Source organism: Lycium barbarum, chromosome 2 (assembly GCF_019175385.1).
Source record: "Lycium barbarum isolate Lr01 chromosome 2, ASM1917538v2, whole genome shotgun sequence".
Taxonomy (NCBI): domain Eukaryota; kingdom Viridiplantae; phylum Streptophyta; class Magnoliopsida; order Solanales; family Solanaceae; genus Lycium; species Lycium barbarum.
The window spans coordinates 133,249,820-133,277,635 of NC_083338.1; the positions used below are offsets into that span (position 1 = coordinate 133,249,820).

At 35.2% G+C, this 27,816-nt stretch overlaps 2 protein-coding genes across 6 annotated transcripts; both read left to right on the forward strand.

The window, feature by feature from the left end:
• The first annotated feature begins 5,724 nt into the window (after positions 1 to 5,724).
• LOC132628936 (UPF0496 protein At1g20180-like) lies at positions 5,725 to 6,928 on the forward strand. Its single transcript, XM_060344686.1, has one exon. The coding sequence runs from the start codon at positions 5,725 to 5,727 to the stop codon at positions 6,820 to 6,822; it is 1,098 nt and encodes a 365-aa protein (XP_060200669.1). The 3' UTR covers positions 6,823 to 6,928.
• Positions 6,929 to 11,923: 4,995 nt separating this feature from the next.
• LOC132627333 (sterol 3-beta-glucosyltransferase UGT80B1) lies at positions 11,924 to 27,196 on the forward strand. 5 transcript variants are annotated; one of them, XM_060342613.1, is made up of 15 exons: positions 11,924 to 12,109; positions 12,530 to 13,115; positions 16,782 to 16,930; positions 17,828 to 18,070; positions 18,929 to 19,040; positions 20,076 to 20,246; positions 23,279 to 23,342; positions 24,107 to 24,164; positions 24,256 to 24,433; positions 24,674 to 24,804; positions 25,144 to 25,246; positions 25,898 to 25,974; positions 26,227 to 26,274; positions 26,411 to 26,560; positions 26,722 to 27,196. In XM_060342613.1, the coding sequence occupies exons 2-15, from the start codon at positions 12,773 to 12,775 to the stop codon at positions 26,926 to 26,928; spliced, it is 2,034 nt and encodes a 677-aa protein (XP_060198596.1). In that variant the 5' UTR covers positions 11,924 to 12,109; positions 12,530 to 12,772; the 3' UTR covers positions 26,929 to 27,196. The 5 variants fall into 5 exon arrangements, with proteins under 5 accessions (XP_060198596.1, XP_060198597.1, XP_060198600.1 ...); XM_060342614.1 differs by having other exon boundaries at positions 12,747 to 13,115; XM_060342616.1 differs by lacking the exon at positions 11,924 to 12,109 and adding an exon at positions 12,279 to 12,383.
• Positions 27,197 to 27,816: the final 620 nt, after the last annotated feature.

Genomic DNA, 27,816 nt, shown 5'->3' on the forward strand with positions numbered 1-27,816 from the left:
TGGCTTAACTTATCTAAAACAGCTTATAAGCTGAAAACAGCTTATAAGCCAAAAAAAATAAGTTGGGCTACACCAATTTTTTTTTTTTTTTGGCTTATAAGCTGTTTCCAGTTTATAAGCTGTTTTTTTAAGCCCGTCCAAACAGACACTAAGAACACCGCTTCTTCTTCGCCCTTCAAATCACTTTATCCATTTCTTTTCCTGGCTTTTCCACTCCGTCTTCCTCTTGTTTCTCTAAATCCACTGCCACTTACTAGACTTGTTTTTTTCTTCCACTTCTGGTTCATCTATTTAATTTTTTCTCTGACAATGGGTACAAATTTGTGAGTACAAACGGTAGCAAAAGGGGCGGGTTCAATAGAACCAAATGTTGGATCTGTTGGATTAGAGGAATTCAATGCTTGGGTTTTGCAAAGAGGCAGTAGTTTTACCTTAAATTTACTTCTAAAAACTTGTCATAACACAACATGCCTTCTTCTTCTTCATAGCAACTTAGGCGTCTTCCTGCACAATCAAAGGTCTTTTTTTCTTAAAAAAATTGTTGAATACAATTTTTAGATACTGGTTTCAATTTAGTGTTTTGGACATTATTATGAGAAAGAATTGATGGTCTTGGACCAGTTCTAGTGGCTGAGCAAAATGAGTTCGGGTTGTAGGAAAACAGAGAAAGAAACTAACAACGTTTTCTTTGATTTTAGGAGCAATAAACCACAGTCGTCGGGTTTCAGAGATATGTTTTAGAGATCAGTTTGGGTACTTCGAAGTGAAGAGTGGAGATCAGTTTGGGTACTTCGAAGTGAAGAGTGGACTCAAATTGGGGGTTTAAATTTATTATCTATACACTGTAAATTGATTTGGTTTCATGTGTTTATACAAAGTATATACATTATATATACAAAGTATATTAATATAAATATGTAGCTATACTTTGTCTACACTATAATTTGAGTTGGTTTCATATGTTTATACAAAGCATATACATTATGTATGCAAAGTATACTAATGTGTGTATATATATATGTCTATACAGTACATATACATTATTCATACACTGATGATACAATAGTGGGTTAGATTGACTGCAAACTAGATGTGTAAGCAGTATATATAAATTATTTCCCCAAATATTCTCCCCTCACGACTAATAACTTTTTTACTGAGCATAAATTTATATTTTCGTATCATAGTATTTCATAAATTATGTCAGATTCTTTAACGAACTTATGCCTCGCTAAACATAAGTTCGATGGAGAAAATTAAAGAGCAACCCAGCTGAAGGGCAAAAATTAAAGACCAGCCCATTTGAAGGGAAACCGTGCAATTTCTTCCAACCCAACCTGTTGAAGAAGAATGTATTCGTTAAATGTTTAGCTTAACGTAGTTGTTAACTTGTTATAAAGATAGCTAAGTTCACAAATCATTTGAAGTTTAAAAAGGAAAGAAAAAACATCACTGGATTCATAAACATAATCTGAAAAAGACACTTCGTCAAGTATATAATTTGCTAAAACGATTTTTCATTCAACGGAGTAAAGTTTGATCTCACTACAACTTCTCTTTTCCTATTCCACGATCACGGGGGTCGAGACTCATTCGGCTCCTCCATAAGTGAATCTGATATTTCATCCGTTCCAATTTATATGATAATATTTATTTTTAATTAGTTTAATAAAGAATGATAACTTTCTAAATTTTGAAATAATTGAATTTAAATTTTTTAATTTATCCTTAGCGAAAAGTTTTTATAGCCTCATTCCCGAATACAAATTTCAAAAATATTTTATTCTTTCTTAAATTTTATATATATCCAAACATTATTATTACATGAATTAAAACGAAAGGAATATATATATACTAGCTTACTTCCCTTTCTAGTTTCTACTAATCTCTGTTTTCTAAAGATCGTGTAGATGTATTGACTAACGAAAAGACAAACAGAAATCTATTTATATAGTTAGTGGTGCACACAACTAAAAAAAAAAAAAAATCCAATATCATTACCAAACGATCATACTAAAAAAATTAAATGATTCAATGACAGACGCGCTAACACGTGATTATACAATAGCTTTATTTTTTATTGCTTTAATGGTCCTACGAGAATCAAGATGACGAAACTTCTTAACTGGCTTGTTACGTACTAAAAGTTTGTCAGTTATATGTTCCAGAGCAAGTAGGAAGGAACTCTTTTTAATAGTTAATACTATAAAAAGCTAAGATACAAATATTGAGGCACATGGTACAAGTAAGGAAAAACACATTGTTTTCACAAGATGGAAAAGCGAATTTGTCACATAACATATTCTTGGACTCTACAACTTTTGCAACAACGTAACATATGATGCCTAAATATAACTTGTAACATAAGTAGTAAGGTATTCAGTTATTTGGCCACCGTCCATCTGAATAATTGAATAATTATCTTATCTAAACGTTCTCCAATAGATAAAAAGAAAAAGAGTCTAATTTCTTAGCATTAATGATGTAAAAAAATATTTATACAACCAAAGTCATTTAAAAGGTGATTGCAGGTAACTTCACTTAATCATAATTGGTTGGCATCATATAATAAAAAGTAGTAAGTAATGTGCTATAACAGATAAAATAACTCCAATGATATAAAAAATATTTATAACAGATAAAATAACTCTAATGGTATAAAAAATATTTACATCATCACCGTCATTATCTATAAAGTAAACTCAAAAAAGGAGTCGCACGATTTATATATTTTAGGAGATAATAGAAATACCCTAGTTTTTTCTTTTTCTTTTTTCACTTACCCTAATTTGGTTGATTAATAATATAAATGTCTTTCAAGAAAAAGATGAAATGAAAGAGCGTTTCTTGGGATGGTGCGATTTGTATATTATTGGAGTGCAATTACTCCTAAGTTCTAGATGATCAATAGATATTGATAACTACCCTATTATTAATTTATTTATTTTACTTAATCATGTTAAACTAATGTGATATAATGTAAATATATGGTGCGATAAATTTTTACCGTGATATACAAAGTGTAAGCCTATTTATCTTTAAAAAACATCTAATGATTATAGAATATTCCACCTATTATATTAAGAGTATGCGTGGATGCTCATATTCTTTGTGATACTTCAATAAAGGTACATATTCTATCCCATTCTCGCCTTCACTGAATCTTCAAGGAGAAATTTAAAATTTGTTGCTCGAAACATCATATTTTAGTATGTGATTGATTTTCATCCTGGCATTAGAGTTTTTAATTTTTTTTTTCTTTTGGAAGCAAAAGAGAGAAATAGGATGCTGATATGGATGCCAAGTAGGCAAAAAGTCGAATACCTAAGCAGAAATCCGATAAACACTAATAAACTCATCAGCAGTGATCACCAAATTGAACCCTCCACACAACTCCCACAATTTACTATTTTTTAATTTCAAAAACATGTAGAGTTATTGTCCTACTTGTCTTTATATGAGCAAGCCGCGTGTCTTTGACATATTAATTCTTCGCGTAGAGGAAGGCATATATTAGACCAGATATATTGCATGCAACGAAAAGTAGTAAAGTTGCTTAACCAAAGTTAGGGGAGCATTCTTGAAGCTACGTAACAGTTTTCTAACCATAACAATATTTCCTTAAATTTCTGTAACCTAATGTCATATGTTTCATGTTCGGCTGGTTTGGTGCAACTTACTTTATTTATACTCGGCTCTAAACAATGCGTTACTGCACATTATTATGAAGATATCGGTATCTCTTTATATGATTTTTCTTAAAAAAAACAGAGTTTAAGTTATATACATCAATATAAGAAATTATTATACCTTGAGGTTAACATTTACATGTAGTAGCACTAGCAGGTAATTTGTCTTATATCTAAAATTACATAGCTTATGCGTAAACACCATTTGGTAACTTGATAAAATTAAATAAAAAAAATCTTAAACTGACCATGTATATAACTTAAGCTCTTCCTTAAAAAAATTATTCATTAACATGCTGTAATTAGCAAAAGGATCAGGTCATCTTAATACCGATAGATAAAATTACTAGGAGCTAAACCTGCCTAGTATTAAAGGTGAAGTGAAAAAAGTACAATGTAGATAAACTAGACATAAGACTTGTCATTACAATCTCCAATCCTCAAATACAAACAATAATAATGGATCATTACAAATTTGCAATAAAACCCTCCCAAAATTACATATAGTATATATGGTTTGAATTGTCCCCACATTCATAAGTTGCTTAATTAACTCAATTTTGTTATGCATGTACCAAATCTACAGTTTGGAAGTCGTCCGAAAGTTGTTTCTCGCATAGATATTTCTTTATATGTAATATATATATACTTTTGTTACATAAATCATGCCAAAAGAAGCCAAAAAGGTATAACAACCACCAATTGGATCATATCATCATCTAGAAAAAATAAAGCTGTTTCTAAGAAGCCACGTCCTCTCAACCTCCATATAATTAGCCTATAACCTAGCAAACATATTGCACAAGTTTCCATCCATTCAGATGAAAATGAATGCATATCACAAAAGGGGGTAACGTAAGATATAATCCTTAAAACTGTCTTTCTTTGTAAGTGGGCTTTATATATAAAGGGTGGTTAATTCACTGTTCAAGCAAGAACTAAGACAACCTCGGACTTGGCATTTTTTTTGGAACCTTTCTCTCTTATTTCCTATTTGCTTATAAAGTTTTAGAAAGAAACACTTGCTTGGGTCTCACAATTTATTGATTATTTCATTATTTCCATGCATCGAAGCAACTAATTGCTGCGGTTTCATTTCTAGCTGGCTTGAAGGATTGAAGATGATGGCAGGAGATAAAACTTGTACTACTATCAAAGGTTGGTAATTTAGTTTACTTGGATGAACAATGTTTTCCTTTGTTGTATATGTGGAAATTAATTTTTCTAGTTTTATTAATTTAATTCTATCCATTGATGCGTACGTATATGATTAGTAATCCAAAATCCATTCATCTTTGTGTTCGAGTATTTACTACGAACGGGGAAATTTTTTTATTCTTTAATTTTTGTTGTTGTGAAAGATGATAAACTCTAATAAGCTATTGTAACAGATTATGGTCTTTGTGAAAGCAAACAGGGATTTTGAGTATATATGAACCTTTTATTTGGAGTTTCTCATCGAGATAAATAGAAATAAGATCCATATTCTAGATTTCTAGTCATATATGTAGGTCTTCTTAATTCTTATGTGCCTTCGCTGTGTAAATGAAGATGATAATACTCATTTTTATACTTTCAGTTAAATCTTTCAGAAGCTATAATTCCTTCTATGGCTCATAAGCTAATCGTAATTATGAATTGCTCGAATTTCATGTGTTAAATTTGCACAAGATTCACTATTCTTACCCCTAACAAATATTTGTCTGTATTTCTTCTTCATTTTTTTTTCTTCTTATTACTATTACAAATCAAGTTTAACTTCTATATAGGTGTAAAGAAAATATGCAATATCAAGTCAATTAAATGATAGATACTATGCATAATAAGTGGAACTAGTTATTAAATACAAAATAATACAAACAACTTGTTACACCAAGTTAAATTATGTTATTCAAAGACGTGTGAAATTTTTTGAATATAAGTTAAATCCTTATCAAAATTAAATATTCATATGTCATATGCATCTATGTGAAAAGCTACGAACTAATTTCTACTTACTTGTATTTCTCTTCTTAAATCTTGATCTTCAATAAATATGGAGCTATTTTGTGTTCCAGATGAGAAGAAAATGACGAGAGATGCAGAAAGAAGTCTAAATGTGAACGAAGAATACTTTGGGGCATTAAGAACAAAATCTTATGGCGATTTCTTTACAAAAGCTCAATTACTAGTAAATGAACCATCCTCTCCTAATTCTCAATTATACCACAATACATTCTCAGAAATTCTCCTTGAGCCAGGCCAAGACAAAATAACATCCATTCTTGAATCAACTATTTTTCCAGCCAAAAAATATGATCTCAAATCCCTTCTTTCAAATTACTTCAATATAAGTGCAGAAGCATCAAAATTCTGCAGCTACATTCTGAAAAGCATTAACCAAGTCCAATCTGACTATGGTTTTGTCGAACAAGTCCTTGACTCGATTGATAATTGTTCCAATATTGACCATTTTGGTTACCTAGTACTCGAGCTTCGATCTTTTATGATCCACAACAACCCCTTCTCCGACCTCAAAAAAGAAGATTTCATGCGAATTAATGATGAATATTCATTGGTCTTGCAACGTTTGAAGTACAAGAAGAAAAGGGTTGCTAGGAAAATCAAATTGATTAAATGTGTCAATAAGTCTTCCGGGGTATGTGTAACAGCAGCTTGTGGACTAGTTGCTGTGGCAGCTTTAGTACTAGCAGCACATACTCTTGCTGCAATTGTCATCGGGCCCGCGATTTTAAGCCTACCTATAAAGCCATTAAGGAAAAAAATTATGAGTTTTCGATTCTTGAAATGTGGATTTTTAACGAAAATTGGAGATCAACTTGATGTCGCAGCAAAAGGTACGTATATTTTGAACAGGGATTTTGACACGATGAGTAGGCTCGTGGCTCGACTTCATGATGAAATTGACCATAACAAGGCAATGATTCAATTGTGTTTGGATAAAAGGGAAGATAGGTTTTCATTGGAAGTGTTGAAGGAGTTGAAGAAGAGTAACATTGGGTTCAAGAAACAAGTTGAGGAGCTTGAAGAACATGTTTATTTATGTCTTTTGACGATTAATCGTGCTAGAGCTTTGGTAATTACGGAAATTGCAAAATCATGTGGGAATAAAAGTCAAGGTAGTAGCCAGTAAGATGGTTGTGCTGCATAGGATGATGATGATATTATTCTTTGATTTAATTTGTAAATACATATAAGTTATTCATGTAAATAAGTTCTTGAATGAAAAAAAGAGACGTTTCTAGTTTAGGCTTTGATGAGCTATATATTTTCATTCTTTTGCATAGAATGCCCTTCAAAGGCACTAGTCTTTAATTTTTGCCCCTCAAATTGTTGATCTTTAATTTTTGTCCTTTCCCTAAAAATTCATGGGTTCTGGGTTCGAATTCCCGCTCAGTAAAAAAAAATTTAAAAAAAATAAATCGCAAGGCAGAGTTTTGGATTAGAGTTTGCCCGAATAGGCCTAATTTTATGCAAAAGTTAGGCCTTAAGGAAGAGGTTTGTGTAAAAGTTTGCCTTTAGGCCTAATTTTGCTATAAACCTCTGCCTTGCATTTTTTTTTTTACTGAGCTGGGTTTGAACTCAGAACCTCGGGTTATTAGGCGAAGGACAAAAATTAAAGACCAACAATTTGAGGGCCAAAAATTAAAGACCAGTGCCTTTGAAGGATAGTCGTGCAAATGACCCATATATTTTTGTTAGGCTCACCGATCATTTTTTTGCGCGGATTGCCCTTCTTTTGGGGTGGTCTTTAAATTTTGTCCCTCAAATTGGTGGTCTTTAAGCTTGCCCTTCGCTTGAAAAGGTGGCAAAAAATATCGAGGTTTTGGGTTCGAACACCCGCTTAGGCATAAAAATAAAAATAATTTCGCAAGGCAAGGCTTTGAGAAAAGTCTGCCTTAAGCGGCATAAGTTGCCTTAAGGCATAACTAAAAATTTGTCTTATAAGGCAACCTATGCTGGATCCAGCATAACTGCATAACTTTAGTTATGCCTTAAGACAACCTATGCTGTCTCCGGCAGAGGTTTCCATAAAGCATAACTAAATGTATGCCTTCTAAGGCAATTTCTGTCGGATCCGGCAGAACTTTAGTTATGCCTTACGGCAACCTATGCCGCAAAAGGCATACTTTTCCAAAAGCCTTGCCTTGCGATTTTTTTAAAATTTTCACGCCTGAGTCGGGGTTGAAACCCAGAACCTCATGGTATTCTAGGTGAAGGGCAAGAATTACAGACCAGCAACTTAAGGGGCAAAAATTAAAGACCACTCCGAATAAGGGGAATTCCTGCGAATTGCCCCTCACCGATTCTTCATAGTTGTATGGGCTTCCGGTCCATTAGAAGCATTATTGCTACGGGTTATTCACACAAATGCCCTTATTCGGGGGTGGTCTTTAATTTTTGGCCCTCAAATTGCCGGTCTTTAATTCTTGTCCTTCGGCACTTTAAGTGGCCGAAAATATCTCTGAGATTTTGGGTTCGAAGCCCAACAGAGTATAAATAAAAAAATTCCACAAGGTAAAATTTTGTAGCAAATTAGGCCTATTCGGGCAAAAACTAAGCCTTAAGGCCTAACTTCTGTAGAATAGAATTTCAGCAGAGTAAAAAAAAATAAGGCAAGTTATGCCTTAAGGCATAGTTTCTATATAGTAGTTATGCCTTAAGGCATAGTTTCTATATATGAGTTATGCTTTAAGGCATAAATTTACTCCTTGTCAAGCATAACTTTTGTTTTAGGCATAACTTAGAACTATGGAAGTTAGGAACTATAACATAAGGCCTAACTTTCGTGAAACCTTGCCTTGCAATTTTTTTTTTATTTTTTTATTGAGTCGGGTTCAAACCCAGAACGTCGGGGTATTTTCGGTCACTTTTTTAGGCGAATGACAAAAATTAAAGACCAGCAATTTAAGGGGCAAAAATTAAACTAGCGCGTTTGAAGGGCATTCCGCTCAAAAAAAAAATATGTATTGCTAGGGTCTTGATATGTTGATATGCCAAGGTTCCAGGATATAAGCCTTTAATTTGCCTCTTCTAGGATTTGTTTTCTTAAAAAAAAAGTCTTGTGCATAAAGTATTCCGCGTTAGTCAGGTTGGGGGGGGGGGGATATATATACTATAAATTAATGATATTGTATTTATAGGTAACATATTTTGAAGATTATGATTTATGTGAGTGTTGGCTATGGAAAAATATTTTCTAATTTTCTCATGTTCGGCTGGTCAAAATTTTTGAAAAATATTTCATATACGAAAATAATAAGTTCCTTAAAAATGTGTAAATGACTTTCTAGTGGAAGTAGGGAAAATAAGTTTTGCAAGTATCATCCACATAGATTGTGTCCTCTTGACCCTCCAACACTCCTCATCTTCACCCTCACCCCCGGTAGCCCCCATCCCTTGTTTAAGATGTTAATTATGTTCGTTTTTTGATTTTTGAGATGTAATTTTCATATTTGCAAATAAAAAAAGGCCTATTAAGTTGATCCGAATAAACTAAAAAGAGATGGACCCGACACATTCCTAACAAAATGTATTGAAGAAAATTATGACACTCGGCACCTTCAAATCCTAGATCCGCCTCTACCTAACCCCATCCCGCACCTCTCATAATATTTGTCTAAATTATATATAAATGCTTTTAAGATAATTTTTTTTGTTTACGTATCAAACATTGGAAATTAAATAAGTAAAAATCCACTTAAAACATTTTCAAAAATTCCTCAGTGCCGAACACACCCCAGATTGCAACTGTTCTTAATGTTTGGATTCTTGGGAGTGGAGGTTATATTGCAAGTACTGCCATTTGATGTGACGGGATGACAATTTTTCTTTTAGTGTGAAAATTCCCAAGTTTGTAAAGCAAAAACAAGTAGTACTACTGATTATTAATTGCAACAACCATATTTATTATATTATTGCTATGCAAGTATCCATGTGGAACAAAGCATGGACGAATGGTTAAATGGTTCGGTAATACTATACAAGGGACTACAACCTGAAATAATTTGGATGAAAGAGTTGTTGGGTTTTTAAAAGTATGGTGTGAATGAAAAATAGGGGGAAATGAAAATTTGAATGCATTTTTTTTTTATATATACAGGAACTCCAAGAATAAATCCTTCATTGATTAAAGAGATGGAAATTATTGTGCTTGTACAGAGAAACACTTCTGCTAGCTCTTAAAGAGTTGAGAAGAAAGCAAGCCTCACGACATTCTTGTCGCTCGCTTGACTTCGGTCACCCATTCGAATGCACCTTTTCAAAGCTCATCCATTAGTGGCAATAAATACAGAGGCATCGCCTCAGTTTTCAGCTTCGATTTTTCGCATTCTTCTTCTGCAGATTTTCTCACAAACAAAATATAGTCTTTCTGTGGTTCGTTACTGTCTTCAAGTTCGATGAAATTATTGCGTTTGAGGTATCACTACTCCAGCAAAGGTATATCCATTTTGTCCTGGAGGAAATAATCCAACACCTCATGAGATATTGTGAGGAGAATAAATTTCTTAAGAACACACAATGAATTCTATGGACTTGAAATATTTAATCAACGTTTCTGTATCTTCTTGTTTAACTATTTCTAGTTTATTTCGTATACTCTGATTTACTGTTTTCGGCACAAGCTAATTACAAGGGTCAAAACTCGTCTTTATTTAAATATTTATTTAAGAAAAAAAACTTTTGTTAAACGTAGAAAAGAACCGGCTACATGGTGATAAAAAAAACCCTTTATCAGAAAGGCTTATGGTGAGAATGGATACAACTAGTGAGTAATTACTTCTATCATGATGAAATGTTAGCCAGCAATTGTTAGAACTGTTGTTTACGGTGCCCACTTGCTTTTAAATTTGTGTAATTCTAAATAGTTAACTCGTACGCCTAAAATCACAAATAGCTAAATCAACGTTCTATAACATCTATATCGAAATATATTCTTAACAGAATACAGCGAAAAAAAGCTTATAGAGCATATAGTATTACATTTGATTTTAATATTTTTTGTAAAAATTGATTTGTAATCGATCTGGTTGTCTAATTTGTAAGTAAACCATATTGAACCCAAATTTCCCTAGCCCCATAGATCACATGCACTTCATACTTTCTCCTGCAATCGTGTTAAAGCAAAATGAAAAAAGCATCAAAGACATTAAAAAGATCAGATAATAATCCATCAACAGCTCACAATGACTACATTTTATCTGTACAAAAGAAAAGATAAAAAAAAAGACTAAATCTTACCGGAAAAATTGCTCCCCGAGTACATGCCCTACACATTCTTTTGTCCATTTGTCTCCTCTTTTTCAGCAAACACTACAAAAAAGTTTAAAAAAGACATACTTGGAATACTATTGGCTGACTAATCCAGCAGAAAATAAGGGTGTGTTTGGTATGATGGAAGATGTTTTATGTTGTCCTACCAAAAATGTTTTCCTCAAAATAGAAGAGGATTTTTTCTTAAAAATTTTGAGGAAAAATATATTCCGAATCAATAAAAATACACCAACGCATTCCTAACTCACCCTCGCATTACCCACCCACCCCACCCCACTTACCCCATACTCCACCCTCGCCCACCCTACCTACCCAACTACCCTACCCTCAGCCCCAACCCTGTACCCTAGGGCCTAACCCCCTGCCTGCCCCACCTCCCACCCCTCCTACCCCCAACACCAGAAGTTGCACTCAGAATTCAAAAACCTCGTATAGTTTTCTTTGAATATGAATGCTCTTAAAATGACATTTTTTTTTCAAAATGAGTAGAAAAATAACTTATTTTCCAAGAAAATATTATCTTGCAAAACATTTTGTGTAAAACACTATCCGTCATACCAAACACACCCTAAATTTCAAATAGAAAACTCTTTTCCAAAATAAGAAAAACAAAAACTGAAAATCTAACTCTCTAACCTTTTGGCCATTGACTAAAAACAGAGCCTTATACTTAGGATATTCTGTCATCAACTAATCATACTCCTACTAAGATATAGTAATATTCAGATTTTCACAATCCTTATGGCTTTCAAGATTCTGACAAGTGCCAGCTAGCTACTGAAAAGTCCAAAATATAAATGTGAATATAATTAATTGAATTCCATAAAATCGCTGTCAAACATGCGTGTTATAATTGGTTTACTACTAAAAACAATTCCTTTTTTTTTCACCAGCTTATAATTGTTTTATTTACTTACTATACTTAGTAATAAAACGTTTCCTTTTCCTTTCCCTTTTTTTTTCTCCTTTTCTTTACATTAGAATTAAGAAAAGAATAGAAAACTCAAAGACATTTTTCATCAGCTTTGAAGAATTGAAATTTTAGGATGCTTAATCAAGTGTTCTTCTACAACCTTTTTTCAATAAAACCATACTCCATCTTTTTTTTAGCTTCCCTCCAAAAGGTTTTCTTTCAATAATTGCTGGTAATTTTTGTCCCTAGTTGTTAATTTCCAAGTTCTAATTAGTCATAAGAGGAGAAGTAAAAGTTGAAACAAGTTCTTTTCTTGGTAATTTTATGTTTGATACCTGGTAGTAGTTGAATATTCATTTTCTTTAATTCTAGAATCATCAAAAGAATTTGCCAGATTCCAGTCTTTTTAGCAAAAAAGTATCTTTCCTTTTCACTTTTTAATTTATCTGTTGTTGGTTGGCAGTTTTTTCTAGTTCTCTGTAGATAATAACTAGGGCATGTATAATGTGAGTTTCCTGTAGCTATTTATTACTAGTACTATTGTTGCCTGTTGAATTTTGTACTGATTTTAAACTTGGCATAACAAACATTCTAGGCATGCTGTTGACTGTTTGGTTGTGTTTTTTTGTTCTTTTCTGATTGGTCTTTGCAGATGACAGATTAGTACTGTTTCACATTGACTATCTAGTGCTTGTGGTGTAATTTGGAAAATTTAAGCCTTAAACTTTGTGGAATTCTTCAGTTCCTAGCATCAAGATTTGTTTTTTCATTGTGGGGTTGTTGAATTTTGCTGAATCTTGAGTTCTGGAGTTCATTTGAATTTGAGTTGTCGTGTGTTGGACTAATAGCTTGCAATTTTGGAACCCTAGGTGAGTTAGTCTGGTGATCAGATGAAATGGATAGTAATGGGCCTAATGGCATTACTAAAACCTGCAAAGATTTAGAAGATTCAACAAATGATGTTGGTTTATCCATTGAGTCGGATAAAAAAGAGTTGACCGGGGTAGGGGATCAGAGAACGAGTAATTTAGAAGTACCTAGTAATGCTGATGAACGGTCTAATGCTGGTTTTTCCGATGAATTAGATGGATGGAGGACAAGTTCTTCGTCTCATTCGGATGATTGTTTGACTCCAGTAATGAAAAATCAGAGAACACATCCACTGCAGTCTCCTTTAGTTTTGGAGAGTCCCGAGTCAAATGATCGGAGTACTAATGCTCCACTTCGTCCTCGGAGAGGTTAGTGCTTTTCAGCTTCCTAAGCTTTTCTCTTTATGTTTGATAAAATAATGAGCTTGAGAAAACCTGCAATCAAGATTCTTCCTTGTGCATTTAGTTTAGTCTTCTCTTAGACTAATAAATTTAGAATAGGAGTCATGGTCCTTGGCAAAATGTCATTGGCAAGGATGTAAATGAAAGTTAGAGAGGAAAAGTATGAGCGAACGCCAAGTGACTGGGATATTAGGACTTAAGAATGATCCTGTGGGCTTTTTTCTTTTTCTTTTCTTTTTTGGTCTTTTGTTTCGTAATGCTGTTCACCAGGGGTGTAATTTGGTATTTTCTTGATGTCCCTTGAGTAGTTTTTTTTTTTTTTTTGACAAGGTAGTTTCTGTTTTCTGGAGGACCGTATTCTGTATTTTTGTTAATGACGACCTTTCCATATGTATCTTTCATCATTTCCCAATGGATAGTTGTTGAGAATCGTGAATTAAACATATCTTTTGCAACTTTCACATGACGAGTTTGTTTTAAATGGTGTCATTAAAAACCTGCTAGACTTTTACATTCTTTTCCCTCTTTAGTAATCTCTGCTCAATGTGAAAATGTCTAGATAGATTATTGATGGTCGTGATAACCAATGTCTGTATGAAAGAAAGTACTAGTCACAGCCTTATTTCTCAGTTTTGTGCCATCTAAGGGAGAAACACACTCATTGATGGTCATGATGACCAATGTCCATCAAGCTCATATTTATAGATAACGAAAGTGAACTTCCTTTTGTGAACCCCTCATGGCATAGTATGTTTTTTTTTCTTTTTTCTTTTTGATACGTATCCTCCTGGCATAATGAGTTGTTAAGCATCATTTATATCTAACTAGCATTACACATCAAACTGGGGAGTTTTATTCCTTTAATGTACTAAACTAGTGGAAATTCTTTCTTGATAGATGCATAAGCTTAGGTGATCTCTGATGACATCCCTATGGTTCCAGATGTATCAGGAAGCAGCAATATGCTCACCAGTCTCATCAAGGCGTAGTAGAAAGTTAATTTAATCTCAGTTGTCTGCTATTCTCTGTGGGATGACTATGCCAATATAATTCTTCTTTGATCGATAGTAAAATTACTGCTCGTGTTGTATCTTTATTCTATCTGATAAAAAATGAAACCATATTTGTTTACTGATTCTACTTGGGATGACAAAATGGTTGGGAAACTGTCTTATTTATGATGTTAAGCATCACTGTTGTCCTCTAGCTAATAATTGTAGAAATGGAACTAATTATTTGTTGTCCCACCGAAACTAGGTCTGGTTCCTCTCCTTTATTAAGCCTTCTCATGAAATCAACCTAGAAGGATTTCAAAATAATCCTATCTAGATAGACATGTAAGCTTAGTTGCGAATCTGTGACTATTAAGGTTTGTCCTATATTACTGAGCAAGTATTGCAGAAAAGACGGGAGTAACTTTTCCTGTCATTCACCTAAAATAAATAAATAGAAGTGTTCTGGCTGCAAGTTTTTAAGTTTTCTTTGAGGTGTTGGAGCCGGTTGGTCGATGCTTGAGGATGCAACTCAAAGTGGTAGTCTGGACCTGAGGAAGAGTGCCAGAAATCGTGGATTGGACTCAAACAAAAGGTGTCAGCCTTGTCCAATGAGGTAGTTGGTACTCAAAAGGGATCTATTGCAATGAAACAATTGAAGGAAAACTTGTTCCAAATGGACTCTGAAAGGGTTTTGAAGGGTTAATAGACTAAATTGGTTTTCCCAACTAACAAGGGACTAGTTTATAGGTTTGGGTCCTCGTGAGTAGTCTATAGGATTGGTTTCAAATTGGGTAAAAGTTCCGAGTTTAAGTCTCACTAGAATCTATCAACAAAATATTTCCGTGTGCTTTGACTAGAGAAGAAACATATCTCCGCATGTGAGGGTGCGTGTTATAGACCTAAACTAAGTAAATAAAATGTCCTAAGTCTAACATGTTAAGCTTTTAGATGTGGTGGTCATGTAATTCAACACCTGTTTTTCGTCCCACTCTTTATGTGATGTGTATTGATCCTTACTTTAGGTGTTGATCCTTACTTTAGGTGCATTAGAATTGTGTTTGGTGCTCTAGCCCACTTTTATCAGATAGAAAATGCTGCCATCTTCTTGAAGATGTCTTTTATTGCAAAAGAGTCTGGTGAATGAGAGAATAGGTTGTGTCTTATTTAGACCTGAGGTTAGGGATCCTTGGATGTGGATGGGAGGACAAGGGACTATATGACATCCTTGAGACTTCTCATCTTATGTCCTCCACGCAGGCCAAATAATGATTGTTGTTGATCTCAAAATTTGATTTTCAATATCAAACTAGACTGTCTCCATTCTTATCACTAACTAAAGAGGTATTCGATCTCCAAAGTGTTTTCCTTCCACCGCAGCTCCCTCACTTCATCGGGCCTCCCTTTAAAGGCTGGGAAAGCATTCCCTTGTCTGAACCTGGTTGGCTTTCTTTCCAGCCTTAGTAAAATAGGGGGCGGTTTGGTTTGAACATAGGAGCGATTGAAAAAGGGTAGTCTTGTGTGTAAGCACAACAATGAATTGAGGCGAACCCTCAAATTACCTGTCTAAGATTAGATGGAATGCCGATAGAAGTTCTGCCTTCTTTCTGTATTAATATATGGGCAGATAAACCCTGCAACCCGACTTGGCTAGCTCCATGGCAAGTTTCACCCCTATCATTAAAAATATAACGTCCAATTAATAAAACAGAAATAGAACTTCCTATCAAAAGGAAATGAGCAGTAGGACAAAGAAAAACCAATGCTTCAAAGAAATTAATGACAAACAAAAAAACATCAGTTTCGGAGGACAGATTTTGACAAACAAAGATGTCAAACCAAGCTACTAAAAAATGGAACCATGATTTAACACCAATGTTTGGAAAACAATTGTAAGCATGAAAAATATCAAATATCCAAAAGCCTCCAGAGTACTAACTCTAACTTATCCTTCTCCATACAAGCGGGCAAAATGCTTTTTGACTATCTCATAGTTCTTTTGTGCTTCGTTCAAAACTAAGGTAATAAGCTTTCTAATATGTTGCTTCTCACATCATCTCCACTTTCCTCCCTCCAAACCAAAAGCTATCTCCTGTATCACAATTAGGATATTCTGCCAGTATGCTGTAGTGTTGATAATGATTTCATGTCTAGAGTGGCAAAATACTCATGAAAGAAACTTCAGAACCTCTGAGTACTGTTTTTTGAATATTTGGTAATAAGCAAATTTGATTGGGTCATCTATAAGCAATTGAAGCAGATCACTGATCTAGCTGCAAATGATTCTTTGTTTTTTCTTTTCTTTTTCTTCACTGCCAGTATGCTGTAGCGTTGACAATGATTTCATGTCTAGAGTGGCAAAATACTCATGAATGAAACTTCAGGACCCGAGTGTTGTTTTTTGGATATTTGGTAATCAGCAAATTTGATTGGGTAATCTATAAGCAATTGAAGCAGATCACTGATCTAGCTGCAAATGATTCTTTGTTTTTTCTTTTCTTTTTCTTTTCCGTACTGGCTTGAAGAGATCTTAGACATTTATATTTCTGTTGATGGGCATAACGCTGACCGTTGTGGTTTACTGGTTTAGATGTTTTTCTTTCTCATACAAGACATTTGCATTTTTTGGTTCAACTTGTAGGTTTGGAGCACTCTATTACTGCACCTGTGACTATTCACAGAAGTCTTTTCCTTGAAGGACAGGATATGGCATTTGCAAGATCTTTGACTGAGAGGAGGGATAGTCCAAGACATAATCTAATAGTGGATAGACTTTCTGAACGCGAAAAGGTAAATTTTGGACAAGTTATTAACGTCTCCAGCTTTGAAGCGCCTATGTTCTGATAACCAGTTGTGTAGTGCTTCCCTGTGACATTATATAATAGTCAACATGGCGTAGAAGTAGATAGAATTTCTAGTCCTGATTACGATATACATGTCAATATCTTGGAAGTTGTTGCAACTTGTTAGAGTTTATCTTTTGTCCTTTACACTAGTGTTAGCTTGACTTTGTTTTATTTGATTGGAAACTTGAAGCATGGGAAGCTCCTTTAAAGTTGGAGAGTGATAAGGAGTAGAAAAAGCTGACATGCTTGTTATCTGAAAACATATGATTTAGCTAAAACAGTAAAAGATCCTAGAATGCTGAGAATTACGTCTCCAAAATGCTTAGACTACGTGAAGCTGGCTATTATATTGACCAAGTACTTATTCAAACATACTGATACAAATTTACTTTGGCCATTTGATTTTTGAGCTAGTTTCTTGGTTTTATCTGATGGAGTTGATCTGTATGTTGTAGGGCTTTGCTGAGTTGAGTTGCAATTTAATAAGTGGCTGAAAGACCCTCTTTAATAAAGACAAATTTTGTGCACACAATCACACACATCCGTCCTGATTCGCTTCTTTATACAATAGGTTGTCCATGTCCATATAGCAACTAATTGAACAGGCTAAGAAATCTTACTATCTGCCTAAGTATGCAGGCATAGGACTGCCCCTCTGCAGCCTCTGAAAGAGCCACCACGAATTACCTGCATAATTATGTGGTCTTTTTTTTTTTTTTTTTTTTTTACCTTAATGCATTTGGAAAATGGTGTACTTTCCCATCTTCTCGCTGTTAAGTTGCTGCTCCTTGTTATTCATTTACAATTTTCTCATATTTCCTTCTGTTATTAATGTCGCCAGCAAAAGCTCATTGTGGAGATGGTAAGGATACAAAGGGATGGAACGGTGGAGGTTGACCTTACTAAGAGTACACCTGTAACTTCTGAATTGTTGGAGCTACGATCCGTTGAAGGACCCATTCCTACTGCAGACAGGATTATCACGGATTTTAATAAGTCAGTTCCAAAGTTGAAAATTGTGGTACTTGTTGTTGGAACCAGGGGAGATGTTCAACCATTTTTGGCTATGGCCAGGAGACTTCAGGCATGTTGGGAGTTCTAAATTTTCATGTTTATATCTGTACTGGTCATATGTGTTCTATGTCTTTTGCTTCTTGACCATCTATACTTGCCTTTATGATTAATAACTGCATTCTATGCTTCAGCTTTCTTTCCAGAAATAACCTAGGGATCCTGCAGTACCCAAATTTTAGCTTTGAGTGACACTTTGTTGGAGAGGTTAGATTTATGGCCTTCTGAGTCCTATTTTACTAGACTTAGTTTCTCCACTTTTCAAGTCATTTAGTCACCAACTTTTAAACCAATTGAGATTTCATTTGGTTGTATGTTGATGGAGATAATTTTCAGAGTTCAACTTGGACCTATATGGTTGAAGCAAGTATTAGAAACTAAGGTCACTTTGGCTATTAGAAACTAAGGTCACTTTGGCCTTGCAATTAATATGCGGAAGGGAAAATTTTGTCTGCCAGAATGTTGACAACTTCTGCTGCTTGACTGTTAAAACATTCTAAATAAATACACTCTTTCCAGTATTGATACCATCGGATTCAATTTCTTTTCCTGTGTAAGGTTAGATTAGCTTTATTTCTTGGTTTTGGCCTCTTCTGGTGCACAATGATTTATTTCCTTATTATTTAATATTCTCATAATTTTTGTGGTTAATATTGGTTTTTCTTGTGAAATAGTAAATTAGATTTCAAGTATAGATTTTACGTTTCCATTTTTCGAGTAGTAGTTTATGTAAGTTTCTTTTTTTCACTCACTGGCTGTAGAATTTTGTCGGTTCTTTCACTCCTTAATACCTTCTTATTTTGGTTGAGAAATTGTTCTTTTGTTGAGTTAATAATTTGTTCAGTTTCTAATCAGTTCTATGCATTGACAGGCGTTTGGTCATCGTGTCAGGCTGGCAACTCATTCTAACTTCCGCGATTTTGTCAAATCAGCAGGCATGGACTTCCACCCATTGGGTGGTGATCCACGGATATTGGCAGGATGTAAGAGGTCTTTGGCATGCTTCTTTGTTTTTGTCTATGCTATGAGTACTCTGCTATGGGTATGTATGGGGTATGGGTGAGTAAGAATCCGGTATGGGTATAGTTTCCTGCAAATTTTGTGTGTGTTTCGAAACGTATAATGTTCCCACACCTGTTTCAAACCCGTCTGACTCAAGTACATTAAGGTAAATGAAGGATTCTTGTAGCATAGAATTGGGCTACCGATGCCGGTGTAATAATATTTCCAAGTGCATGGCGTGGGCAAGAAAAATATCTCCGCATGTGACGGTGAGTATTATAGACCTAAACTAAATAAATAAAACTGCCCCATTTCTAACATGTTAATGAGGTGGTCCTTAATATTTCATGACAACTAGGATGGTGGTAAACTGACTTTGGGAGCTTTCTCCGTGCTAGCGATATCAAGAGTGCTCCTTATCCTTGCGATCCTGTTAAGAAGATGGATTTTGGGCGTAAATAGACCTCAAAAACTAGCTCATGAGGTTAGAATTGCCGAAGATCATATAAGGAGACTACATCCTGTGCGTCCAACCAATGTCGAACACTCTAACCTGCCTTCTTCCCTCTCCCTTCCCACACGCCCAGGACTAATCGAAGCATAGATATCATAACATAGGGCCCTACATTAGGTAACACTACAATGATGATGGGTCTGGTACTAATACCAATAAGATGGACTTAGGCCTAACTCAACTTCAAAAGTTAGCTCATGAGGTAAGGGTTGCCCAAGTCATAAGGAGACTATAGCCACAATCCCAACCAATGTGGAACACTAACATGTCCTATGAGCAATCGTTTTTATATTAAGCCTGTCTTTTTCTCTTATTTAGTTAATGCACAGTTTGGAAATTCCTCTTGAAATTTTAGTAACTTTTCAACATACGTACTGGTCAAGTTTGTATTGGATTCTAGTATGAAATAAGTGGCTCATTCACGTACTTGTACAAGTAGAAGAGAAGCTTGTGATAAAATCGATTAATATGGACTAAGTTTCTATGTTCTGTGGAATTGCAGATATGGCCAGGAACAAAGGTCTCATTCCTTCTGGACCAGGAGAGATATCTGTACAGCGAAAGCAGATAAAGGCTATAATTGAATCTCTTCTTCCGGCTTGCACTGAGCCAGATACTGAAACTGGTGAACCTTTCAGAGCACAAGCTATTATTGCAAATCCTCCTGCATATGGTGAGTTCAAAAAGAATATCTGCACTCACCACTCATTACAGATTTTTGATATCTGGAGGTCTAATTCACGTTCGGTCCATGATTTATCACATTGAGTTGTAATATCATTGCATGTTCTCTGAAGGATACATTTCTCTGTCTTCTCTTTTTTTTGGGGGGGGGGTGGGGGGGGGGGATGATTTTTCATACAGATGTTTGATCCAAATCTGCCATCGTAGGCAACATATGTTTGACTAAATTAGAAAGATGTATTAGCCAGTAACTATGATACATTTCTCCCAGTAGAATAATCTAAGTGGAGGAGTGAATGCAACTTGACTGTTGAGGGATGAAGTCTCTTAGTCGTGTTGTGGAATTTATCTTAGAAAGGATTAACATGAAGTCAGCAAATATGAAATTAAATAAACATATTAGTGTGTATGAAAGAGAGGGATGGGTCACTGTAAGCTCCGGACACAATAATCTCAAAGATAACTTTTAATCCTACTCAGGTTCGAATCGCTTGAAATGTCTTTGGCCTAATAACTCTGTTTACTTACTATGAGTTTAATCTTGTGACACTGCTAATGTGGTGACTAGAATCTATCTGGATTTGACATTGTGAGGTGATCATTCTGAAAAGCTACTCCACTGCCTTAGTGAGTCTGACTGTTCAGATGTTACATATTTAAATGCACTGCCTTGACATTGCTCCTCTGCTTTTTTCCAGTCAAGAGTAGTGCGTGCTCTTGTCTGTATATTGACTTGTTATCATCTCTAGATATTGACCTATGTCAAGAAGTTGGGTTATTGGCCTGTAAAGAAATCCACCTGGTTGTATTTTCTGTATCAAAGTCACTACCTGTGTTAAACTGCTTCTAACAATTAAAAGTCCTTACAAACTAAAAAACTTAATTAACCTCCTTTCAGTGATCCCAAATTGTTATACCCTGCATCTTTATATTGGGAAAAGTCATTAGCTGAGCCTCAGGAGGTGTGTATTCTGCACTACTTTGGAAAGTTGCATATTGATTTGGGAGTTCATTTGTTTGTTATTATTTAGAAATTACAGCACAAGGAGTTTACAAATTCCATTATTTTGGAAATCATTGAAAACTAAGAGTTTAGGAGAAAGAAGACTTTAATATAGAGCTTATGCTCTGTAAATGAATGTCAAATAAAATATAAACTGCTTTATATGGTTTTCCTCTATGGTCCAACAAACAAAATTCATTTTTATGCTTTCCTGGACTTGAAAGACTCCTTGTATCATAGATAGTTCTAATCGAGTCCGGAACCAAAATGCCCCCCAAAAAAACATTTTGAACCAAAATACCCCAACAAAAAAAATGTTACCAAAATGCCTTTAGTGCAGTAATTTACTGCGCTAAAGCAGTTAACGGGGACGGCTCCGTTAACTGCTATAGCGCAGTAAATTACTGCGCTATAGTCCCTCCTTTTTTTTTCGGCCCTTTTGGTTAACCCTTCTTCCATTACACTTTTTAACGTACTTTGACCATAGATTAATCATGCTTCGGGACCCCGAAACTTCAATATTTTATATAGAACCTTATTTTTGTGCGATTAATAAGGTAGGATCAATACATCAAGGATACACAAAAGTTCGGATGGCCGTTTTAGTGGTTGAAAAGTGCTCGAACGCCATTTTCGTTTGAAGGCTCGGTAACATTAGCTTGAAGTTCTTTACGAATACTTAAACTTGTTCATTAATAATTAATCAAAAGTTAGTCAAAATGGCAGCATTCATACAAAAAAAAATAAACTTAATTAAATTGCATCATTCATTCATAACCTTGAGTAGATGAAAATACTTAACATACTAATTAATAAGAAAGCCAAACTTTTTAAAATACAATCATCAAAGTAAGAAAAAAACTTAAAAAACATTCATCAATTAATGCCCTTGAGTTGATCTTCCGCCACCACCGCGAGATGTGCCACCACCACTAGAGGTACTTCCACCACGAAAGTTTCCTCCACCACGAGAGGTACTTTCACCGCGGGATGTAGTTTGACCACCATGCCGTAAGGGACACTTGCGCTTATCATGACCAACATAATTGCAAAATGAGCATTTTCGAGTGTATCTCCCCGGTGGAACATCCATTTCATTATGAATACGCGAGTATGCATTCTTTCTGAATTTACGGATAAATGCTTTATTTGCAACCATTGAAAATGGATCCAGTGGCCAATAACTCTCACTGCCAAGTGGGTAGAACCTTCCAGCATACGTTCTTGCATAATTTTCAACTGTATATTCCTCAGCCATGTACGAGGAGGCGTTCTTTCCCATTAATTGATGAATGTTTTTTAAATTTTTTTCTTACTTTGATGATTGTATTTTAAAAAGTTTGGCTTTCTTATTAATTAGTATGTTAAGTATTTTCATCTACTCAAGGTTATGAATGAATGATGCAATTTAATTAAGTTTTTTTTTTTTTTTTTTTGTATGAATGCTGCCATTTTGACTAACTTTTGATTAATTATTAATGAACAAGTTTAAGTATTCGTAAAGAACTTCAAGCTAATGTCATCGAGCCTTCAAACGAAATTGACGTTCGAGCACTTTTCAACCACTAAAACGGTCATCCGAACTTTTGTGTATCCTTGATGTATTGATCCTACCTTATTAATCGCACAAAAATAAGTAGGGTTCTATATAAAATATTGAAGTTTCGGGGTCCCGAAGCATGATTAATCTATGGTCAAAGTACGTTAAAAAGTGTAATGGAAGAAGGGTTAACCAAAAAGGCCGGAAAAAAAGGAGGGACTATAGCGCATTAATTTACTGCGCTAAAGGCATTTTGGTAACATTTTTTTTTTTGTTGGGGTATTTTGGTTCAAAATGTTTTTTTTTGGGGCATTTTGGTTCCGGACCCGTTCTAATCCATCATTGTAGAGATTTCAGCAACCTCTTGGTGCTATTTTGGTTAATAACATTTACTTATCAAAATTAGTCAACTGGATAGTATTTAGTCCAAGTCAACTTATAGGCATTATTATATTTTTCTGAACACCCTTTGTGACAGGACATGCACACGTTGCTGAAGCTCTTGGGGTACCCCTCCACATCTTCTTCACAATGCCCTGGACGTAAGTTCTGATTGACACTTTCTCCATTATATTGAAAATTTCATTTTGACAAGTGGATGCACCTGCAATTGTTGTCTTGAGCAATGTGCAACCTTGCAAAGTGCATTCCTCCTGTAAGTCATTGATGAAACAAAATGCCGCTATCTGAATTCTATTTTTTTTTAATATCCTCTTTGAGAAAAGCCAATACATTCTGCGCTATGTGTATGTTTTTTAGATATGATGTTGAACAGGCCATTCTAAGGTGGCGTTTGATACGTTACTTGGCCTTTTGGCTAAGATCTGGTACTTGGACCACTGGCCCACATGATCGTTTGGTTCAAAGAAATTGAAAAACGGTTTTTGCAAAATTCTTCAAGTCACAAGAACTACACCAAAGAAAAGTATGAGATTTTGCAAAACTCACTACTTTTATTTAGTGGAGTTTGTGTTGGAACACAATTTTTGAAAAGACTCAAACTTTTCTGTGGTGGAGCTGCGTTGAAACACAGTTTTTGCTGAAATTTGATTTTTTTTTTTTTTTTGCAAAAAATGCTTATCTATATGTCGAACCAAACACCTAGGTTTGTGACATACAAAGATTAGATGCAAGTGCCCACTTTCCGGAGCTGTTGGTTCTTCTGAATTAGGAAGTTTTATAGATCAATTGGAATTATGCACATAGAATATAATGTGAGTCAGTTGCTGAGTTCAATGTCATTCTTCATCAAATTCTCCCATTTTAATTTCAACAAGATACGTTCTCACACTTTGTTAATAGACAGGCCAACTTATGAATTTCCTCACCCGTTGGCTCGTGTACCTCAAGCTGCTGCGTACTGGGTATGTTATCAGTTTCTTCTCCTGAAAAATATTTTGCCATTAATGCTTCTGATTCCTGTTAAAACTCTATATTCTTTTCTGCACAATCCAGCTTTCCTACATAGTTGTGGATTTACTGATCTGGTGGGGCATAAGAAGTTACATCAACGAGTTTAGGAAAAAGAAGCTAAACCTTCCTCCTATCGCCTACTTCAGTACGTACCACGGGTCAATTTCTCACTTCCCAACTGGCTACATCTGGAGTCCACATGTTGTGCCAAAGCCTAAAGGTATATATCATCTCCTCAATGGTATCTGGATGCTGGTTTTTGTATTGGTCCATTTCCACTTCTATTGTTGAAGCAAAACTAATCACTTATAAATGTCAAAATGAATTGTTTTCAACTTCTTGTGGATTTCTGCCTTTTCAAGTTCTATTTCAACCATTGGCTTAGCAATAATGTGTACTCATACTTTCGATCTGCTTGATTTATCATAAAAATTATTGATGAAATTTCATTAATTTGCAGATTGGGGCCCTTTGGTTGATGTTGTTGGCTATTGTTTCTTAAACCTTGGGAGTAACTACCAACCTTCAGAAGAATTTGTCAAGTGGATCCAACATGGGTCTAAACCTGTATATATTGGGTTTGGGAGCATGGTAAGGTTTTCTAATATAAATTTCCAGAAGTCTTAGAAGTATCAGACAATCCTTTATTCCCACTCAGCCACTCTTGTAACATATCTTGAGTCTGATTCCTTTCTGAATGATCCAATTCGTACTTGATAAACTTGCATCACTAGTGGATGTGGACCAGCTTCTATGAATCTAACTGTATATTTGTCAAACCAACTTTAATTGTTAAAAAGATCTGTAAGGTGGCTGTGCTTCGGGTCAATGAAGATCTAAGCAATCTGATATATTAAATCACTTTGATCTCCTACTTCACTTTTGTTTTGAAGACATCCAATTTGTTGATTCCTTTTGTTCTGTTTGTAGCCTCTTGAAGATTCCAAGAAAACTACAGATATAATTTTGGAGGCACTGAAGAATACTGGGCAGAGGGGAATTCTTGATCGAGGTTGGGGAGATCTTGGTACTAGTAAGTTCTCTAACTTTGCAATTTTTGTTCATCGTATTACATTCTGCATGTTTGACTGACCATAAAATTGATCATATGTAGGCTGCAAAATGAAATTCAATCTTTTGAAGAAAGAAAAGATATAGGCATCAACTCTCCTAATTTATTGCGTATATCATATTGAAGATTTAGTGATCTACTAAGCATTCACTGGAACGGTTAAGACCTGGATAAACCTCAAAAATAACATTAGAAGAACCTTGGGGGAGATGGTCTGTTAAATAAAATTCTATATAAGCTATATAACTGGCATAATAGGTCTCCCTTAGCTTCCCCTTCAGCCTTCCCCCTAATCCCAACATACAACCTAAAAACCAATTCCAAGGCCAATTATTTCCCCGAGAAGCAGAGAGAAATTTGAGGGCCTAGGATGGTGGTATGGAGTTGGAGTTGGGATCACAACAACATAAACATTAAGTGGATAGACCAAGAGAACAGTTTATTTGACAGTATATTACTGGTTGGAAGCCACATACACAAGTGCACTGTTGTAGTATTTGTAAATAATGTTGATTCTCCATTCATTTGTAATTGGTTTGCATGTGGGAATGTTCTAACACCAAGAAACATCTTCTCTTGCTTATTTATTTTGTTTCTCTTATTCTGTTCCAGTTCAAGAGATTCCTGAAAATGTTTTCCTTCTCGCGGAGTGCCCTCATGATTGGCTTTTTCCTCAATGCTCAGCTGTGGTGAGTACCATTGCTTTACAATTTACTCCGCTACCTACTCATGTTATATATCGTTTGAATGCTTTTCTGCATAGCAGACTGGGGATATGGGATCGGTTCTGATAAACTGATGGTCGATGTTTGGTTATTAGGGATTTTACACTCACTAGTATAACTGACCTTCTAAGCTCCAGTCTTCTCAATGTCTGGATTGTGATAATAAATTGAAAAATGTTATCTTCTGATGTGCTCGTGGGAAATACCTGCTTGCAGGTTCATCACGGTGGCGCTGGAACCACAGCCGCGGGACTACGTGCTGGGGTAATGCTCCTTCTCGATCTCAAATCAGTAGAGTTATTCTAAATGGCTAGTCATAGATGTCTTATCAGATTTTGCTCTTTAAGTTGTATTGAATTGAATGCTCATATGTTCTTATGCCATATCTTTTTTAATCCAGTGTCCAACAACTATAGTACCCTTCTTTGGCGATCAATTCTTTTGGGGCGATAGAATTTATGAAAAGGGACTGGGACCTGCTCCAATTCCTATATCACAGCTTAGTGTGGAAGGACTCTCTGATGCTATAACATTTATGCTCCAGTCTGATGTAAGTGTCTATGCATCTCCTTACCTAATGACATACTCCAAAACTACCTGTCTCTGTCACTGCAGAACACAAGCGTGTTTTGGAAAAGCTCGTTACAGCCTCTGCTGTTTATGATTTTTCTTATATCTACGTGGAGTCTGATGGAGAAATTGCTTATATAGGTGAAATCCCGAGTAATGGAACTAGCTGTATTATTAGAGAACGAAGATGGTGTTGCAGGTGCAGTTGATGCTTTCCACCAGCATTTGCCTTCAGAAATACCGTTGCCAACCCCACCACCTGAGGAAAACGATGGTCCAAATCCGTTGCAGTGGCTTTTTACAAGGATTGGAAAAATCTGTTGCCTGCCTTGTGGGACTGCATTATAGAATAGTATAGTTTATGTTATTTCATATTTTATTTATTAATTGGTTGTATGGGTTCAGCATATCGTTCATTTTTTTTTTCAGGGTCCTCTTCTCTAGGCTTGAAAAGAAATAAGGCAAGTTACATGGTTGAGCTTTATATATTTATTAGGTTTTTCATAGTGATGCTCGTAATTACCACCATGCGCTTGATTTCAGAGGGAAATGTTCTTTTTTTCTCCCCTCCCCCCTCTTTTTTTGGGGTAATAGATAGAAGATTCGTTGGTTGGTATGTGTATGTACTATAATTTAAGCTTATATCAGTTGGTTATTGTCACGCCCCGAACTATGGCCTGGGCGTAACACGGCACTCGGTGCCATACTGCATGTGACCGAGCGAACCACATGGCCTGCTGAATTATCATGAGGCATGCATGAGCGGAAATATAACATGAACGTGATGGGCTTTTATAAAACATGAGATGTCATAATAATTTAATGAAATACTTGTTTAAATCATAAATGCGAAAGTAACATGAGTCGGGCCAAAGATGGCTAAACACCTTGCATGTCTAACATAACTAAACTGATTAGTCTATGAAACCTCTAATCGTGAATCTTGATTGGAAAACGTACTTGCTGGGACAAGGTCCCGCAACATACCTTTAAATGCATGACTAGTAAAATAAAGATAACTGACTAAACCCCGAATGAGATGGGACTCACCAATGAGCTGATACGAGCAAATCTTACTGAGCAGATGCGGCGTCCTGTAAATACGTACCTGCATCGTGAAATGCAGGTCCCGGGCAATAAAAAGGGACGTCAGCACATTGAATGTACTGGTATGTAAAGCAACTGAAAGAAATAACATGAGACATGGAATAACATGATAAGAATTGAAATTGAAAA

Excerpts from the sequence above, each read along its gene's own strand:
- LOC132627333 (XM_060342613.1), top strand. The coding sequence starts at position 12,773 with ATGGATAGTAATGGGCCTAATGGCATTACTAAAACCTGCAAAGATTTA. Across the intron at positions 20,247-23,278 it reads TGCAAATCCTCCTGCATATG|GACATGCACACGTTGCTGAA; the intron begins GTGAGTTCAAAA and ends CCTTTGTGACAG. Across the intron at positions 23,343-24,106 it reads TTCTTCACAATGCCCTGGAC|GCCAACTTATGAATTTCCTC; the intron begins GTAAGTTCTGAT and ends GTTAATAGACAG.
- LOC132628936 (XM_060344686.1), top strand. The coding sequence starts at position 5,725 with ATGGAGCTATTTTGTGTTCCAGATGAGAAGAAAATGACGAGAGATGCA.